General features: G+C 39.9%; 1 protein-coding gene across 1 annotated transcript in view; it reads left to right on the plus strand.

Moving 5' to 3' along the window:
* Window positions 1-4,529: 4,529 nt before the first annotated feature.
* The window catches only part of LOC130033044 (PH-interacting protein-like), a 145,354-nt gene continuing 131,355 nt past the window's right edge, over window positions 4,530-18,528 (plus strand). The window contains exon 1 of the mRNA XM_056124747.1: window positions 4,530-4,954. Within this exon, the coding sequence (XP_055980722.1) occupies window positions 4,534-4,954 (421 nt within the window). The 5' untranslated portion in view covers window positions 4,530-4,533. The remainder of the gene's footprint in view (window positions 4,955-18,528) is intronic.

Below are 18,528 nucleotides of genomic sequence, written 5' to 3' on the forward strand. Positions count from 1 at the left end.
TTAAGGTCACTTGTCTTGAGTTACCAAATTTGTTTGGTCTCTGTCAGGCACTGTATTTGGTATTAAGGATTCAACTTTGAATCAAATAGATTCTACTCTCAAGATACTTCTAGAAATAGAGATATGTAATATTTATGTTTTTTCTTTCTAGTGCTCTGTAATAAATTATCACCTTCTTCAAACAACACCTCTCTGTGATCTCCTAGTTATGCTGGTCAGTGGTCATAGTGGTCTAGACTTAGTAGCAGGCAACAAAAATCAAAGTTTCTTGTTTTGATAAATATTCTTGAAAATAATCATCAGATTTAAAACCTCACAACTTTTTCTTTTCTTCTATCATCACTGTCACTGTCACTGTCACTGTCCTCCTGTTGTTCATTGATTTGCTTGAGCGGGCCCAATAATGTCTCCATTGTGAGACTTTGTTGTTACTGTGTTTGGCATATCGAATATGTCACGGGTAGCTTGCCAGGCTTTGCTGTGCTGGCGAGATATTCTCGATAGCTTGCCGGGCTCTCTGAGAAGGGCTGAGGAATCGAACTTGGGTCTGCCATGTTGGCTGCGTGCAAGGCGAACGCCTACCCGCTGTGCTATTGCTCCAGCCCTTCTCTTATCATATAAAATATTTTTAGAACCAGATGATATAGTGCTATGGTTAAAATGCTTGCCTTGCACCTGGATGACCCTTTTTTGATTCCCAGGACTGCGTGTGGTTCTGGAGCAATGCCCACAAGTAATGCCTGAGAACAGAGTTAGCAGTAAGACCTGAGCATTTTGTTGTGGCCCCAAACCAAAAAAACAAACAAGCCGAAATAGTCTTGAGTAGTTTCTGATGCATGCCCATGTTTCTTTCCCTGGAGCTTGCTTTCACGAATTCTGATGCTCATATTATGGAAAGAGAGAAGTAAGAGTGCACGATATACAATGTTACTCTTTCTGTGCCCCCCCCCATACACACTCTTACACACCTGTATATTCTAATCTTTTTCAACATAATTATGGTCTGAGTAGAGCATGCACTGTGAAGCTTTATTTTAAATATGGAATATTGGATTTCACCCCCGACTCCCTGCTCTTCCCTTTTTTACTGCACAAGTGTAATTCCTCAATACCATCTTTGTGAAGCAAGAGAGTGGTGAACAAAGGACTTGTTGAAAGATGCTATTTTTGATTTGCTAAATTCTATAGAAGTAGAGCCTGAGGAATTCCACTAAATAAAAATATGGGATGCTATTCCATTTCTCACTTCTGCTGGAGTTCTGGAAAACAGTCTGTTAGGAACATCACCATATACATGCATATTGATAACAGTCTTCACGACTGTCTGCCTTTCCCTCCCTCATAGCCTCTAAAGGCACACCATGAGTGACCACTCGTCCCTTTCAGTTCTGTTTTTGTTCTTGCACCTTATCAGTTGTAAGATTATACTCTATATAGGTATCAAGCTGCCCACTAGAAGGCCTGAAAAATGATGACAGATATAAACACATTTTCTTGTGGGACACACAGAGGGTCAAATAAATGCCTCAGCAATCCTTTAGTGCCAAATAATCAAAGTGGAAGGGCAAAGTCAGGACTTCCCCTGTACACTAGACATTGGAAGAGTTATTTTTCTGATGAAAGAGAACCCCCCATATAAAGAGATCAATTTTTTTTTTAGAAAAGGAAAATATTAACGTGTATCTAACAGTCTCACTGTTTTATGGGAAATAAGTTATATTCAAATTCAGCAAAATAGGACTCAAGCTTCAAGGCTGAGTAGATAATAACTTCTATGCAGCCTATGTATTGGACAGTCACTGTGCAGGCGATAGAAATCATAGATTCTGACTTTTTCTCTCTATTGGTTATGAACCACAAATTTATATATATATAAACATATGTATGTGTATATTTATATACAAAAATACACACATATACATGCATACATATATATGTATTTAAAACTAGCCAGTCTTTGGAAATATCTTGAATGAAAAAGTCATGTGAATTAAATACATGCTCAATTCTCAGAGTTTTACAACTGAAAAGTTCTCAAATTAGAAAACATTTCAAATCAAAAACATATGTTCTCACATTTCCAATGATGACAACATTATCCTCAGCTAGGAAGAAATATGGGTCATGATTTTTAATGTGTTCTTATCACTGTCTAGGATGATGTGTTCATAACTTAAATACAAGCAAATTGGAATTGGCATTTGCTTGACCTCCTCAAGATGATTTTAAAGAAACTTTACAAATTTAGTTATATTAGAAATGTTGTATATCATAAGTAGCTAAAATATTTCACAGTTAATTATGTGAAAGCCAAAAATTATTATGAGTTAGTTCAGGCATTTGAATACTAATATAAGTCCTTTTGTAAAAAAAAACAAGTAAACTATAAACCTGCCAATAAACTTGCACAAACGTTAGAACTATCATTAGGACTATAATTCACAACAGTTACTAAACATACATTTTAACAATTGGTATATTTTAAATTGTTGTACAAATAATGTACCTGTAATATTTTTTGGACTTTTTTTCTCATTCCATGTAATCTGATGACCATTGTTTCTTTTTTAATTTTAATTTTATTTTTAAAAAGTTTTAAAAAGTTGTTCACAATAATTTATTACATTTAATATTCCAACTCCAATCCCAGCACCATTACATCTTCTGACCACCGATATTTTGAATTTTCCTGACCACCACCCAAGCTTACCCCAATAGCAGGCCCTAAATAATTTGTTTGTGTTGCTTGTTATGGGCTAGAGCAATAGCAGAGCGGGTAGGACGTTTTCCTCAAACATTGCTGACCTGGCTCACCTGGGTTCGATTCCTCTGCCCCTCTTGCAGAGCCTGGCAAGCTACCGAGAGTATCTCACCCTCACAGCAAAGCCTGGCAAGCTCCCCATTACGTATTCGATATGTCAAACACAGTGACAATAACTGTGACAATGGAGACGTTACTGGGCCCGCTTGAGCAAATCGATGAACAATGGGAGGACTGTGCTGTGTGCTGTGTGCTGTTATGAATAATTTGCTAAAAATGATCAAAGTTTCCTAGAAAAAAGCGTGTGAAATTGTTGTATCTCAGCCTGGAGCCATTAAGCCCCTGTATAAGAGTTTTACTACGATTACAGGTTGAATCATATATATATATATATATATATATATATATATATATATATCACTGTCACTGTTCCTCCTATTGTTCATCGATTTTCTTGAGCGGGCCCAGTAACATCTCCATTTTGAGACTTGTTACTGTGTTTGGCATATCGGATGCGCCATGGGTAGCTTGTCAGGCTTTGCCATATGGGCGAGATATGTCACAGGTAGCTTGCAGGCTTTGCCATGTGGGTGAGATACTCTTGGTCGTTTGCAGGGCTCTCTGAGAGGGGTAGAGGAATCTAACCTGGGTTGGCCAGGTCGGCCATGTGGAAGGCAAACACCCTACCCATTGTGCTATCGTTCCAGCCCATATATATGTATATATATATGTAAATATATATAAATTATTTTTAAAATTGAGATTAGTTGCCTTCTACTCTACATCCCATCCAATGTGATGTGCTATTCTTCATATATCAGTGTGTAGAGTACGAAATGCTGTGCTTTAGAAATTCTAAAATTTTTAATTTTAAATAGGTTCATACAGTTTTTAACTAGATGGTGACTTTGGGGTACAGAGGCATTTCTGCAGCTTGTTGCTCTCCTCCAATATTTATTTTGCGTCTCTGAGCTGGAGACAGTTTGTGCGTGTGACTGCCAGGCTACCAGAAGCACAGGGACTTGAGGGGAAGTCACCCATTCCTGACTAAGTGTGAGCCTGGAGATTTTGGTCACAAAACCCACATACCTGAGTTTTTCATCAGATTCCCTCATTGATAAAGCTCATCTGAGCCTATGGAGGCCATGAGCATGGTGGTGATTGAGTTATGGAGGTTTTCAGTCACTAAAGCTCTGTTGGGGTGGGTGAGACTCCTACTGGTCCCCCCTGAAGTGTCCTGCATACCTGGGCAGGGTCCTGAGGCAGGTCTTGACCATTGTTTCTTTTAAGCTCTTGGGCTCCCATATTACCCTGAATGCTTTCACTTAATCACTTAATCACATAACTTCCCGTTAGTCGTTGATTTGCTCGAGCGGGCGCCAGTAACGTCTCCATTGGTCCCTGTCGCGTGCTAGTGTAGCCCAATGGCATCTCTTCGCTCCGGGAACATGGAGGGCCTCAAACCGATCGTTCATGATCTTGACAAAGAAGTCTGACCATCTGGTAGGTGGGCGGCCACGCGGTCTCTTGACATCCCGTGGAATCCAATCAGTAACAGCTCTAGTCCAACGGTCGTCTTTAAATCTCATTACGTGACCAGCCCATCTGATTTTCGACACCTTGGCATATGAGACAGCGTCCCTGATCCTTGATCGTCGACGGATGTCAGAACTCCGGATTCATTCTCTCATTTGAGTGAAACGTGATATTCCAAGCATAGCTCTTTCTATTCTTCTTTGGGAAACCTGAATGACCCCGAGTGACCCCGAGCCATGGCTTGCGAGAGGAAGGGCCTCTCGGAGCTGCGATCGGAGCTCTACTTCCTCATCGCCCGCTTTCTGGAAGATGGACCGTGTCAGCAGGCGGCTCAGGTGCTGATCCGCGAGGTGGCCGAGAAGGAGCTGCTGCCCCCGGGCACCGACTGGACGGGCAAGGAGCACCCCCGGACCTACCAGAATCTGGTGAAGTATTACAGACATTTAGCACCTGATCATTTGCTGCAAATATGTCATCGATTAGGACCGCTTCTTGAACAAGAAATTCCCCAGAGTGTTCCTGGAGTACAAACTTTGTTAGGAGCTGGAAGGCAGTCCTTGCTTCGCACAAATAAAAGTTGCAAACATGTTGTGTGGAAAGGATCTGCTCTTGCTGCATTACATTGTGGAAGGCCACCTGAGTCACCAATTAACTATGGTAGCCCACCTAGCATTGTGAAGAAAAAAACCACCCAGGGATCGAATTGTGCACAGAAGACCCACCCTACCCAGATAAATACCCCACTGGCAGACTTCCACTCTCGACACTACTTCCACTATCCAGCCGTCGCCACACTCCAGGACGCTTTCCGGACCCGCGCGGCCGCAAGTGGTCTTATGACACATCATAAGACACTAAATACCCATCTTCTGGAATTGTCGTACCATATTTGATAGGGTTCAAATATGGTAACACCTACAAGGGTGATTAGAGGTCACCCCAAAAGCCTCTATACCTCTCGGAAAGACTGGCAAGCTACCGAGAGTATTCCGCCCGCACGGAAGAGCCTGGCAAGCTATCCGCTGTGTATTCGATATGCCAAAACCAGTAACTACAACTGGTCTCATTCACCTGACCCTGAAGGCTTCACCGACATGGCAGCACTGAGAAGGATGAGAAAGGAGAGGCCGACAAAATCTCAAGGCCGACCTAGGCTGCCACAACGAAGGAAGACAAAAATGATCGTCTGTACTTTCAATGCACGTACGCTAGCATCAGATGCATCCATCGAGGACCTGATGGTACAAGCGCGAATGATCAAGTACGACATCATTGGTCTGACCGAGACAAGAAGGCACGAATCTCACCATGCCGTTTTCGACACTGGAGAAGAATTGTTCCTCGGAACATGCGATAAAAGAGGTGTTGGAGGCGTCGGTGTCCTTGTCAACACAAACTTGGCCAAGAGCATTGATTCATTCAAATGCCTAACAACCCGAATCGGACGTTTACATTTGAATAGATGTGGCTCACTGCCTGCAGTTTCTATCTTCGTTGTCTACGCACCAACATCTCATTATGATGAAAGAGAAATCGAGAAGTTCTACATGGAGCTAGAGAAGTTCTATAAAGAAGACCACACCTTCTACAAGATCATTGTGGGTGATTTTAATGCCAAGATAGGACCGAGAAGATCAGCTGAAGAACTTCACATCGGGACCCATGGCCTAGAATGGAACGAACAGGGTGAGAGACTGTCTGAGTTCATCATGTCGACCAAGACCATTCATGGTAACTCACAGTTCCAGAAGGCAGAATCTAAACGATGGACATGGGAGTCTCCCGGTGGACGATTCCACAACGAAATAGACCACATCATATTCAATCAACGGTTTTGCCTGACTGATGTCGCTGTTGTCCCAAAATTTCAAACGGGATCGGACCACCGTCTCCTTCATGCAAAATTCTACTTCACAGAGCGGGGAGAAAGGGCTGCAAAGTTCAAAAAGAGAACTCCCAGAATGACCACCAACTGGGAACTCTTTGGTACTATTGCGGCAACATGGGAAGATGCCATTGTTGACAACATTGACGAGGAATACGATCGACCTGAATGCTTTACATCATACATAATTTGCTCAATAACACTTCCTTGACTAAATCATTTCCTAAATATTGGACTATTCATTTGTCTAGTATAATTATGGAAAAAAGCATTAATTAATATATTCTCCATCTGTCACCGTCACTGTCCTCCCGTTGTTCATCGATTTGCTCGAGGGGGCCCAGTAACATTGCGAGACTTTCTACAATATTGTATTTAAATATATCTTTAATATATTTTATTTAAAATCATTCTTCAAAGAACACTTACATTTGTGGGCCAGAGAAATAATCCAGTAGTTAAGACACATGCCTATCATGCTGATTCTGGCTTATTTCTCAGTGCTACCTGGTTCCTGAGCACTGTGTAGTGTGGCCCCATAGCACCCTCCTCCCCCAGCATTGCCAGTTGGGATTAACTATTTAAAGAAACAAAAAAAAGTAATTCAAGAAATAACTATATTTATGCATTTGCCACAATATTTTATTTTCTGAAGGAGTCAAGTCTTCATATTTTATAATTCTATACTTTGGACAATTCTGATTTATTCCTATATAGATGTAAATATTAAACTAAAGATTCCTCTCCTTCATGTTTTCATCTTCCATTGGTAGTTTTGTTATCATTGTACACAGTATTTTCATTTTGGTATTAGGTATAAATCATACACAGTTTATTAAATATTTCTTTTAACTTTGTCTTGAAATACTGTGATATTACCACCACAAATTTTAATGAGCTTAAATTAAATGCTGAAGCATTGAATTTAGTTTTGATTGGATTTTGTTTTCAAGGATCATTTGAAAGAAGTCAAGTTACATAGACTTTGGTCTTCAAACTGTTCCCACTATACATGAGCATGTTGGCTGATTATAATTATCTTGGGTGACAAGACAGTTTTTTTTTTTAATTTTATTGAATCACTGTGAGATAGTTACAAGCTTTCATGCTTGGGTTACAATCGCACAATGATCAAACACCCATCCCTCCACCAGTGCACATTACCCACCACCAGTATTCCCACTATATCCCCCCTTTCTCATCCTCCCCCTCCCTCCATGGCAGACATGATTCCCCATAATCTCTCTCTACTTCATTGTTTTCTTAGTGATCCCTTCTCTATTCCAGCTGCCTTCTCCCCTTTGCTCCTGAAGCAGGCTTCCAGCTATGGAGCAATCTATCTGTCCCGTGTATTTACTATCCTTCGGTGTCAACCTCATGTTATGTTGTTTTATACTCCACAAATGAGTGCAGTCCTTCTATGTCTATCGCTCTCTTTCTACTCATTTCACTTAGCATGATACTCTCCATGTCTATCCATTTTTAAGCAAAGTTCATCACTTCATCTTTCCTGATAGTTGCATAGTATTCCATTGTGTAGATGTACCAAAGTTTCTTTGACCCGTCACCTGTTCTAAGGCACTTGGGTTGTTTCCAGATTTTGGCTATTGTGGACAGTGCTGCAATGAACATATGGGTACAGATGTCATTTCTACTGTACTTTTTTGCATCCTTGGGATATATTCCCAGAAGTGGTATTGTGGGGTCATATGAAAGCTCAATTTCCAGTTTTTGAAGGACTGTTCATATTTAAAACAAGAAAGGCTGGACTAGTGGGCATTCCCACCAACAGTGAAAGAGTGGGTTGACAATACAGTTTGCACTTTATTCTGATATTGATGGTCGCTTTGCAGAAATTTGAGACCTGCCTGATTTTCTTTTTCTTTATATTTCTTGGTCTGGGGCATTAACACAGTAGGTAGGGCATTTGCTTTGTACATAGCCAACCCGGGTCGATTCCTTTGCTTCTCTCATAGAGCACAGAAATCTACTGAGAGTATCTGCCCACATGGTAGAACCTGTAAAGCTACTGTGGCATATTGCCAAAAACAGTAACAACAGGTCTCACAATGGAGACGTTACTGGGCCCACTCGAGCAAATCAATGAACAATGGGAGGACAGTAACAGTGATAGTATTTGAGTCATGAAACACTGGAAATATTTTTAAGAATTAATATAAGAGATTAAAAGATTTGGGAAGAAGGCATATGGCTACTGGGGATGTAGCTAAAAATTTTACTGTGAATCATTTTATATTCTTTTGATATTTGAACTATAGGAAAATATTATAAAACAAATGCCATCAATAAAATATTAAAAAAATTACATAGCCATGTTCATTGGCCAGAATTTGGAATTTGATTTGATTTTCATTTTTTTAAAAACTGAATATGAATATTGGCTTATAATATTATAAACAGACTAAGAGCAATAGTCTGTTGTTAGACTTGTAAAATTAGTCTTATAAAAACACACTAATTTATAATACCAGTCCTATAGAAATACTATCTCTGTTAGCAGCTATTTATCAAGCAATAAAACTCAACTTGATTTTCTCCACCCTACTCTCCCTTCAAATGTGCTGCTTCTTCCTTTATTTTCAACTTCACCATCTTGGTTGTCAGAGGAAAATTATTTATGTTCTGTAAGGAAATACTAAATGAAAATGGACTCCCCTCTGATTTTTGCAAACTCCCTCAGTATTTCCGAAAAATGTGTGTTGTTGCTATGGCTCTACTCATGTTAACAAGTGGAATGGATTAGGTGTAACTATCATAAAGCACATTTAGCCCCGCCAAAGTCCAACATCTGCTTTTTCAGTACTGTACCTAGTCTTTAATTTGGGAGAAAAATGGCTTCATTGATATTAATGCTGTGCAACTTATTGTGTAGTAACCATAATGCAGTGATTTTCCTGCTATATGTTCAATTCACATTTTCCTCCTATGAAACAATAAAACAACCATAGAGTGAATATCTCATATCAATTTGGCATAAGAAATGGAATCTCTTGCCTTCAAAAACTGTATGATGAATGTGGAATCATAAAATGGAACAAACAACTCCAATGATTAGACAAACATATTTATATCACTTCAGAAACAGTGCCATATTATTATCCCAAGCAACATTTTTTCTTCCATAAAAGATTTTCATATTTGGGGATTTCATTATATTGTCATTTTCCTCTTTGCACTCTGTATTTCTAAATAAGAAAGTGTCAGAATGTGACATAGTTTCCTTATTTGCTCTAAGAATGATCCACATTTTTAGTTTTATCACTTGGCTTCATTGTCAACTCTGTTGGCAACGAGAAATCCTCAATGATCTGGTCAGAGTAGATGGGAAAATTTGATGGTAGGAACCAGCTAGAAATTCTTTTTTTATGGTATAATGAATTTTTCTACTGGAGTGTATGTTTCAAGGGTACTGGGTTACCACACCATGCCAGCACTAAAATGCCAATGTTCCTCTACTACAATTCATAGACCACTTATACTCTGTGTGAGATAGAAAATCTTTTAAAATTAATCTTATGAGATAAAATGAATCTGTATGGAATTGGTGGGGATAAAAATAGAAAAGAGAGGAGAGTTAAGAATGCTATTTTTGTTAAGAATGTCAAAAGAGGGGTTGGAGCAATCGCACAGCGGGTAGGGCATTTGCCTTGCAACCAGCCAACCCAGGTTCGATTCCCAGCATCCCATATGGTCCCCTGAGCACCGCCAGGAGTAATTCCTGAGTGCAAAGCCAGGAGTAACTCCTGAGCATCACCAGGTGTGACACAAAAAGCAAAAAAAAAAAAAAAAAAAAAAAAGGGGGTTTAGGCACTTGCCTTGCATGTGACTGACTCAGGTTAAATATTTGACCTGTATGTATGTTAAATATTTGGCCTGAGGACAAGATTGATCCCTAACTGAAGAGTCAAGAGTAAACCTTGGGGGACTGGAGCAATAGTACAGCAGGTAGGGCGTTTGCCTTGCCTGCGGCTGACCCAGGTTCGATTCCCAGCATCCCATATGGTCCCCTGAGCACCGCAAGGGGTAATTCCTGAGTGCTGAGGCAGTGGTAACCCCTGAGCATTGCCAGGTGTGACCCAAAAAGAAAAAAAAAAGTAAACCTTGAACATTGTGATGTAAACCCAAAAATTAAAAAAAAAAAAAAACGGAAAAAAAAAAACCCAACCACAATTCATTGTATCTTTGCTTAAAATTCCAAATCTTAGAAAATGACTCTTTTGGCTAACTCATTCAGGTACCCATCTGGTGGCAGGGCTCCATGCCAGGGCTGTGTGTCTAACTAGACCCCCAGAGAACAGCTGGTTTTCATCCTTGGTCTGTGGGTGATGGGAATTGAGGCAAACCACGCACACCCAAAGCTGAAGCATTCCAAGCACCTCTGCTCACTTATCCAGGTACCCCCCTGGTGGCAGGGCCCCTTCCTGGGGCTGCGTGTCTAACTAGACACCCCCAAAATGGCTGACTTTCATCCTTGGTCTGCAGGGGACGGGAATTGAGGCAGACCATGCACATCCAAAGCTAAACTGTTCTGGGCACCCTCTGCTAACTCATCTAGGTACCCTACTGGTGGCAGGCCTCCTTCCCAGAGCCATGGCCACTAATGCGGCCACCAGTTATTCTCTCCCTACATATTCCATAGGAACCATAAGTTACCCTCTTAGATGGAATTTTCACTAGGTTAGCTTAACCACCAGAAACACATTACCCAATAATTCATTAAGCCCATCTCAATTAATTCTGCATCATAAGCAGAATAGTAACAGTAAGCGTAAAGGTCTAAATCACACAGGTTACAATGGTAAAGTAATGCAAAAGCCCACCAAGCTTACTTATTGAAGAGGCTACCCCAGAAGACCGCAACAGTAATGAAGTGCTAGACAACCTCTTTGACAAGGAATTTAGAAGAGAGCTTCTGACGATGCTTAGGGAGCTAAAAGAAATAATGGAAACCAATGCCAAAAAAAAAAAAAAAAACAAGACAAGAGGATTTGAAGAGAGTAATGAGGAAAATGCAAAGAAAATTACAAACGGAAATGTCAGGTCTGAAAAACTTGTTAGGCGAATTAAAAACTCAGTGGAAGGCCTCAACAGCAGAGTAACAGCTGCTGAGGACAGCATCAGTGAGCTTGAAGAGAAAGTTCAGAGAATCTACAGAAAAGAGCAGAAAATGGAAAAGAGACCCACAATCTGGGAACAGAACACAATAATTCTTATGTTACTCCTCTTGGCTTCATCACGATCTTCTCTTGATGAAGCCAAGAGGAGTAACATAAGAATTATTGGAGTCCCAGAGGGACAGGAAGAAAACCCTGATGAAGAAGAAACTGTCAAAGACATCATTGCTACAACGTTTCCAGAGCTGAAGAAAATGTGTGACCACATTAAGGAGGCCCAAAGGTTACCAGTTACAAAAAATTTGAATAAAAATACCCCAAGACACATCCTGATCAAAATGACCAAAATCTTAGATAAAGACAAAATTCTGAAAGCAGCAAGATCAAAGAAAGAAATTTCCTATAAAGGAGCAGCCTTAAGATTCACAGCTGATTTGTCTAATGAAACCCTTATGACCTGAAAACAGTGGTGGGATATAGTGAAAAAACTCAATGAAATAAATGCCTCACCAAAAATATTTTACCCGGTGAGACTCTCATTCATAACAGAAGGAACAACACACAGTTTCACAGACAAACGACAGCTCAGAAACTTCATACACACAAAACCATGGTTACAAGACTGACTAAATAGGCTACTTTAAGACAAGATAGGCCCCTCAAGTACCCCAAATTTCAAGAGAAAAATGGGACAAAGCCCCATAACAATAATCTCTCCCAACGTCCATGGGCTAAACACACCAATTAAAAGACACAGAATGGCAGGATGGATTAAAAAATTGAGTCCAACATTCTGCTGCCTCCAAGAAACACATCTCAAGAGTCAAAGCAAACACAGACTCAGAGTCAAAGGCTGGAAAACAATCCTACAGGCAAACAGCTCCCACTAAAGAGCTGGGGTAGCCATCCTAGTATCAGACCACATTGACTTCAGACTAAAGAAGGTCACAAGAGACAGTGAAGGCCATTTCTTATTGATCAAGGGATCTGTACAACAGGAAGAACTTACAATACTAAATGTATATGCACCTAATGAGGGACCAGCAAAGTACTTAAAACAACTACTCATAGACTTGGAGAAAGACATTGATAGCAACACAATACTAGTCGGAAACTACAATGCCATATTATCACCTTTTGATAGATCAACCATACTCAAGCTTAGCAAGGACATACTTCATTTGAGGGAAACAATGGAAGAAAGAGACTTAGTCGCTATATACAGGACATTTCATCCTCAAAAAGCTGAATATACAGTCTTCTCAAGCATGCATAGAACATTCTCCAAGATAGACCACATCCTGAGCCACAAAACATACCTCAATAAACTTAAGAAGATATAGATTGTATCAACAATCTTCTCAGACCATAATTCGCTGAAATTAGAAGTAAGTCACACACAAAAACAGAAAACTAAATCAAACACCTGGAAATTAAACAGTTGGACAACGTGTGGCTTAGAAGGAAATCAAAGAGAAAATCAAAAGATTCCTGGAAACAAATGAAAATGAGGACACGAGTTACCAAAACTTACTGGACACAGCAAAAGCTGTGTTAAGAGGAACGTTTATAGCTCTACAGGCATTCCTCAGGAAGGAGGAGTGAGCCCACATAAATAACCTAACCTCACAGCTTAAGATCTTGGAGAATGACCAACAAAAGGAGCCCAACCTGAACAGGAGGAAGAAAATAATAAAACTCAGAGCAGAGATTAACTTGATGGAAACCCCCCCAAAAATTCGAAAGATCAATGAAACCAAGAGCTGGTTCTTCGAGAAAATGAACAAGAGCAATAAGCCTCTAGCAAAACTCACAAAGAAAGGGAGAGAGAAAACCCTAACAAACCGAATCATAAATGAAAAGGGGGTCATTACAACAGAAACTACAGAAATTCAAAGGTTTCTCAGAAAGTACTTTGAGACGCTTTATGCGATGGAACATGAAAACCTCAAGGAAACGGATAAATTCCTAGATTCCTATAGCCTCCCAAGGCTGAACCAAGAAGACCTGGAATACCTGAAGAGACCTATCACCATCAAGGAAATTGAAATGGTAATAAAAAGTCTCCCCAAGCAAAAAAATCCTGGTCCAGATGGATTCAGAAGTGAATTCTTCCAAATCTTTAAAGAAGACGTACTCCCAATACTCTTTAAGCTTTTCCACAAAATTCATATATCAAAAACACTTCCAAACAGTTTCTACGAAACACATATCACCCTGATACCAAAAGCAGACAGAGATACCACAAAGAAAGAGAATTACAGGCCAAAGATCCTCAACAAACTTTTAGCAAACAGAATCCAATGACTCATCAAAAAGATCAAACACCATGACCAAGTAGGATTCATCCCACGGATGCAAGGATGATTTAACATTCAGAAATCAATCAATATCAATATCAACAAAAGAAAATATAAAAATCATATGAAAATATCAATAGATGCAGAGAAAGCATTTGACAAGATCCAGCACCCATTTATAATGAAAACCCAGGGTATAGAGGGGACTTTCCCCAATATAGTTAAAGCCGTCTACCACAAGCTTGGGCTGGAGCGATAGCACAGCGGTAGGGCGTTTGCCTTAAAAGCGGCCAACATGGCTGACCCGAGTTCGATTCATCCACCCCTCTCGGAGAGCCCGGCAAGCTACCGAGTGTATCTTGCCTGCACGGCAGAGCCTGGCAAGCTACCCACGACGTATTCGATATGCCAAACACAGTAACAACAGGTCTCATGATGGAGACATTACTGGGCCCATTCGAGCAAATCGATGAACGATGGGAGGACCGTGACCATGACCACAAGCCTACAGCAAGTATCATTCTCAACGGGGAAAAACTGAGAGCCTTCCCTCTAAGATCAGGAACAAGACAAGGATGCCCTCTGTCTCCACTGCTGTTCAATATAGTATGGGAAGTACTTGCAATAGCGGTTAGGCAAGAAAAAGATATTAAGGACATTCAGGTAGAAAAGGAGGAAATCAAGCTCTCACTATTCGCAGATGATATGATACTATACATAGAGAACCCTATAACCTCTACCAAGAAACTCCTAGACTCTTATAGTAAAGTTGCAGGCTATAAAATCAATACCCAAAAGTCCATGGCTTTCCTATACGCAAACAGTGAGAGAGAAGAAAGTGACATGGAAAAAAATCCCGTTCACAATTGTACCCCAGAAAACTAAGTACCTAGGAATCAGCTTAACTAAGGAAGTAAAGGACCTGTACAAAGAAAACTACAAAACGTTACTTCAGGAAATAAAAGAGGACATGAGGAAATGGAAAGATATCCCCTGCTCATGGATCGGGAGAATTAACATAGTCAAAATGGCAATTCTTCCCAAAGCATTGTATAAACTCAATGCAATCCCTATAAGGATACCCATGACATTCTTCAAAGAAATGGAGCAAACACTCCTGAAATTCATATAGAACAATAAGCCCCCACGAATAGCTAAAGCAATTCTTGGGAAAAGGAAAATGGGAGGAATCAAACTCCTAAATTCAAACTCTACTAAAAAGCAGTAATAATTAAAACAGCATGGTACTGTAACAAAGGCAGAGCTTCACTTCAGATCAATGGAACAGGGTTGAATATACTGACATATTCCCTCAAAAATATTATAATCTAAGCTTTAATAAAGGAGCAAGTAATGTGAAGTTGAGTAAGAAAAGCCTCTTTAACAAATTGTGCTTGCACAACTGGATGGTACCATGCAAAAAAGGGCTCAGGTCTCTGCCTAACACTATGTATAAAAGTAAGATCAAAATGGATGAAAGACCTCAACATCAGACCTGAATCCATAAGTTACATTGAAGACAAAGTTGGCAAAACCCTTCATAATATTGAAGCTAATGGTATCTTCAAAGATGTCACGCCACTGGCCAAGCAAGTGAAAACAGAGATAGACAAATGGGACTATCTTAAACTAAGAAGCTTCTGCACCTCAAAATAAACAATTCCCAAAATACAAACACAATCTACAGAATGGGAGAGGATATTCGCCAAATACACATCTGGCAAGGGGTTGATATCAGGAATATACAAAGTACTGGTTGAACTATACAAGAAGAATACATCCAACCCAATCAAATAATGGGGTGACTAAATGAACAGAAACTTTCTCAAAGAAGAAATCCGAATGGCTAAAGACACATGAGAAAATTCTCTACAACATTACTCATCAGGGAGATGCAGATAAAAACCACAATGAGATATCATCTCACACCACAGATATTGGTTAACATCTACAAGAACAAAAGCAACTGGTGTTGGCACTGATGTGGTGAGAAAGGGACCCTCCTTCAATGCTGGTAGGAATGCCGACTGGTTCAGCCCTTTTGTAAAACAGTATGGATGATACTCCAAAAATTAGAAATTGATCTGCCATTTGACCCAGAAATACCACTCCTGGAATTATATCTTTGAGAGGCAAAAAACTATAGTCGATGTGACATCTGCACTTGTTTGTTCATTGCAGCACTCTTTACAATAGCCAGAATCTGGAAAAAACCTGAGTGCCTGAGGACAGATGTCTGGTGAAAGAAACTTTGGTACATTTATACAATGGAGTATTATGTAGTGGTTAGAAAAGATGAAGTCTGTGGCTGGAGTGATAGCACAGCGGGTATGGCATTTGCCTTGCACGCAGCCAACATGGCTGGCACAGGTTTGATTCCCAGCACCCCATATGGCCCCCTGAGCACCGCCAGGAGCAATTCCTGAGTGCATGGGCCAGGAGTAACCCCTGAGCATCGCCAGGTGTGACCCAAAAAGCAAAAAAAAAAAAAAGATGAAGTCATGAAATTTACATACAAGTGGTACTACATGGAAAGCATTGTGCTAAGTGAAATGAGTCAGAAAGAGAGGGATAGATATAGAAATATTGCACTCATCTGGGGAACATAAAGTAACAAAATAGGAGACTAACACCCAAGAATAGCCGAGATAAGTACCAGGAGGTTTACTCCATGGTTTGGAGGCCAGTCACATATGCTAGGGGAAAAGGCAGCTCAGATAGAGAACAGAGCACCAAATAAAGGGTATTGGGAGTATCCTCCCACGATGGGAGAAGCATGCTGAAAGTAGACAATAGACCGAACATGATTGCCACCCAATGCCTCTTTTGCAAGCCACAGCACCCAAAAGGAGAGAGAGAACAAAAGGGAATGCCCTGACACAAAGGCACGGTGGGATGGGGGGATGGGGGGTGGGAGGGATACTGGGATCCGTGTTGGTGAAAAATGGGCACTGATGGAAGGATGGGTACTTAATCATTGTATAATTGAAACCCAAGCACAAAAATTTGTAAGTCTACAACTGTACCTCTTGGTTTGTCACTAATAAAAATTTAAAAAACAAAAAAGCTGTGGTAGCCATCCTAGTATCAGACTACATTGACTTCAGAATGAAGAAGGTCACAAGAGACAGTGAAGGTCATTTCTTATTGATTAAGGGATCTGTACAAAAGGAAGAACTTACAATACTAAATGTATATGCACCTAATGAAGGACCAGCAAAGTACTTAAAACAACTATTTATAGACTCTGAGAAAGACATCAAAAGTAACACAATAATAGTGGGAGACTTCTACACTGCTTTATCACCTCTTGATAATCAACCAGACTCAAGCTTAGCCAAGGATATGCTTCATCTGAGGGAAAAAATAGAAGAAAGAAACTTAGTAGATATATACAGGACACTTCATCAAAAACAAAAACTAAATACACATTCTTCTCAAGTATGCATGGAACATTCTCCAAGATAGACCACATCCTGGGCCACAAAACATTCCTCCATAAAGTTAAGGAGATAGAGATTGTATCAACAATCTTCTCAGACCATAATGCACTGAAACTATAAGTAAACCATACACAAAAACAGAAAACTAAATCGAACACCTGGAAATTAAGCAGCTCACTATTGGACAACGAGTGACTTAGAAAGGAAATCAAAGAGGAAATCAAAAGATTCCTATAAATGAACAAAAAGGAGGACAGGAGTTACCAAAACTTATGGAACACAGCAAAAGCTGTGTTAAGAGGAAAGTTCATAGCTTTACAAACATTCTTCAGGAAGGAGGAGCGAGCCTACATAAGTAACCTAACCTCATAGCTTAAAAGCTTGGAGAATGACCAACAAAAGGAGCCCAATCCGAACAGGAGGAAGGAAATAATAAAACTCAGAGCAGAGATTAATGAGATGGAAAAAAATTCCTAAATGTCAATGAAACCAAGAGCTGGTTCTTCAAGAAAATAAACAAGATGGATAAACCTCTAGCAAAACTCACAAAGAAAGGGAGAGAGAAAACCTTAATACACTAACTCAGAAAAGAAAAGGGGATTATTACAACAAAAACTACAGAAATTCAAAACATCCTTGGGGAGTACTTTGAGAAGCTTTATGCCACAGAACACGAAAACCCTGAGGAAATGAATAAATTTCTAGATTCCTATAGTCTCACAATAATGAACCAAAAAGACCTGGTATGCCTGAACAGACCTATCACCATCAAGGAAATTGAAATGGTAATAAAAAGTCTCCCCAAGCAAAAAAGTCCTGGTCCAGATGGATTCATGAGTGAATTCTTCCAAATCTTTAAAGAGGAATTATTCCCAATCCTCCTTAAGCTTTTCCATGAAATTGAAGTACAAAAACACTTCTGAACAGTTTCTATGAAGCAAATACTACCCTGATACCAAAAGTAGACAGAGATACCACAAAGAAAGGGAATTTAGGTCGATATCCCTGATGAACACAGATGCAGAGATCCTCAACAAACTATTAGCAAATAGAATCCAATGACTCATCAAAAAGATCATACACCATGACCAAGTAGGATGCATCACAGGGATAGAAGGATGGTTTAACATTTGGAAATAGATCAACATAATACATCATATCAATAAAAGAAAACATAAAAACCATATTATCAAATCAATAGATACAGAGAAAACATTTGACAAGATACAGCAACCGTATATGATGAAAACTCTCAGCAAAATAGGCATTGAAGGAAGTTTCCTCAATATAGTCAAAGCCATCTACTACTAGCCCATGGCAAGTATCATTCTCAATGGGGAAAAACTAAAAGCCTTCCCTCTAAGATCGGGCACAAGACAAGGTTTCCCACTTTTGTCACTCCTATTCAGTATAGTACTGAAAGTTCGGCCATTGCAGTTAGGCAAGAGAAAGGTATCAAGGAAATACA

Source organism: Sorex fumeus, unplaced genomic scaffold, assembly GCF_029834395.1.
Source record: "Sorex fumeus unplaced genomic scaffold, SorFum_2.1 ptg000051l, whole genome shotgun sequence".
NCBI lineage: Eukaryota > Metazoa > Chordata > Mammalia > Eulipotyphla > Soricidae > Sorex > Sorex fumeus.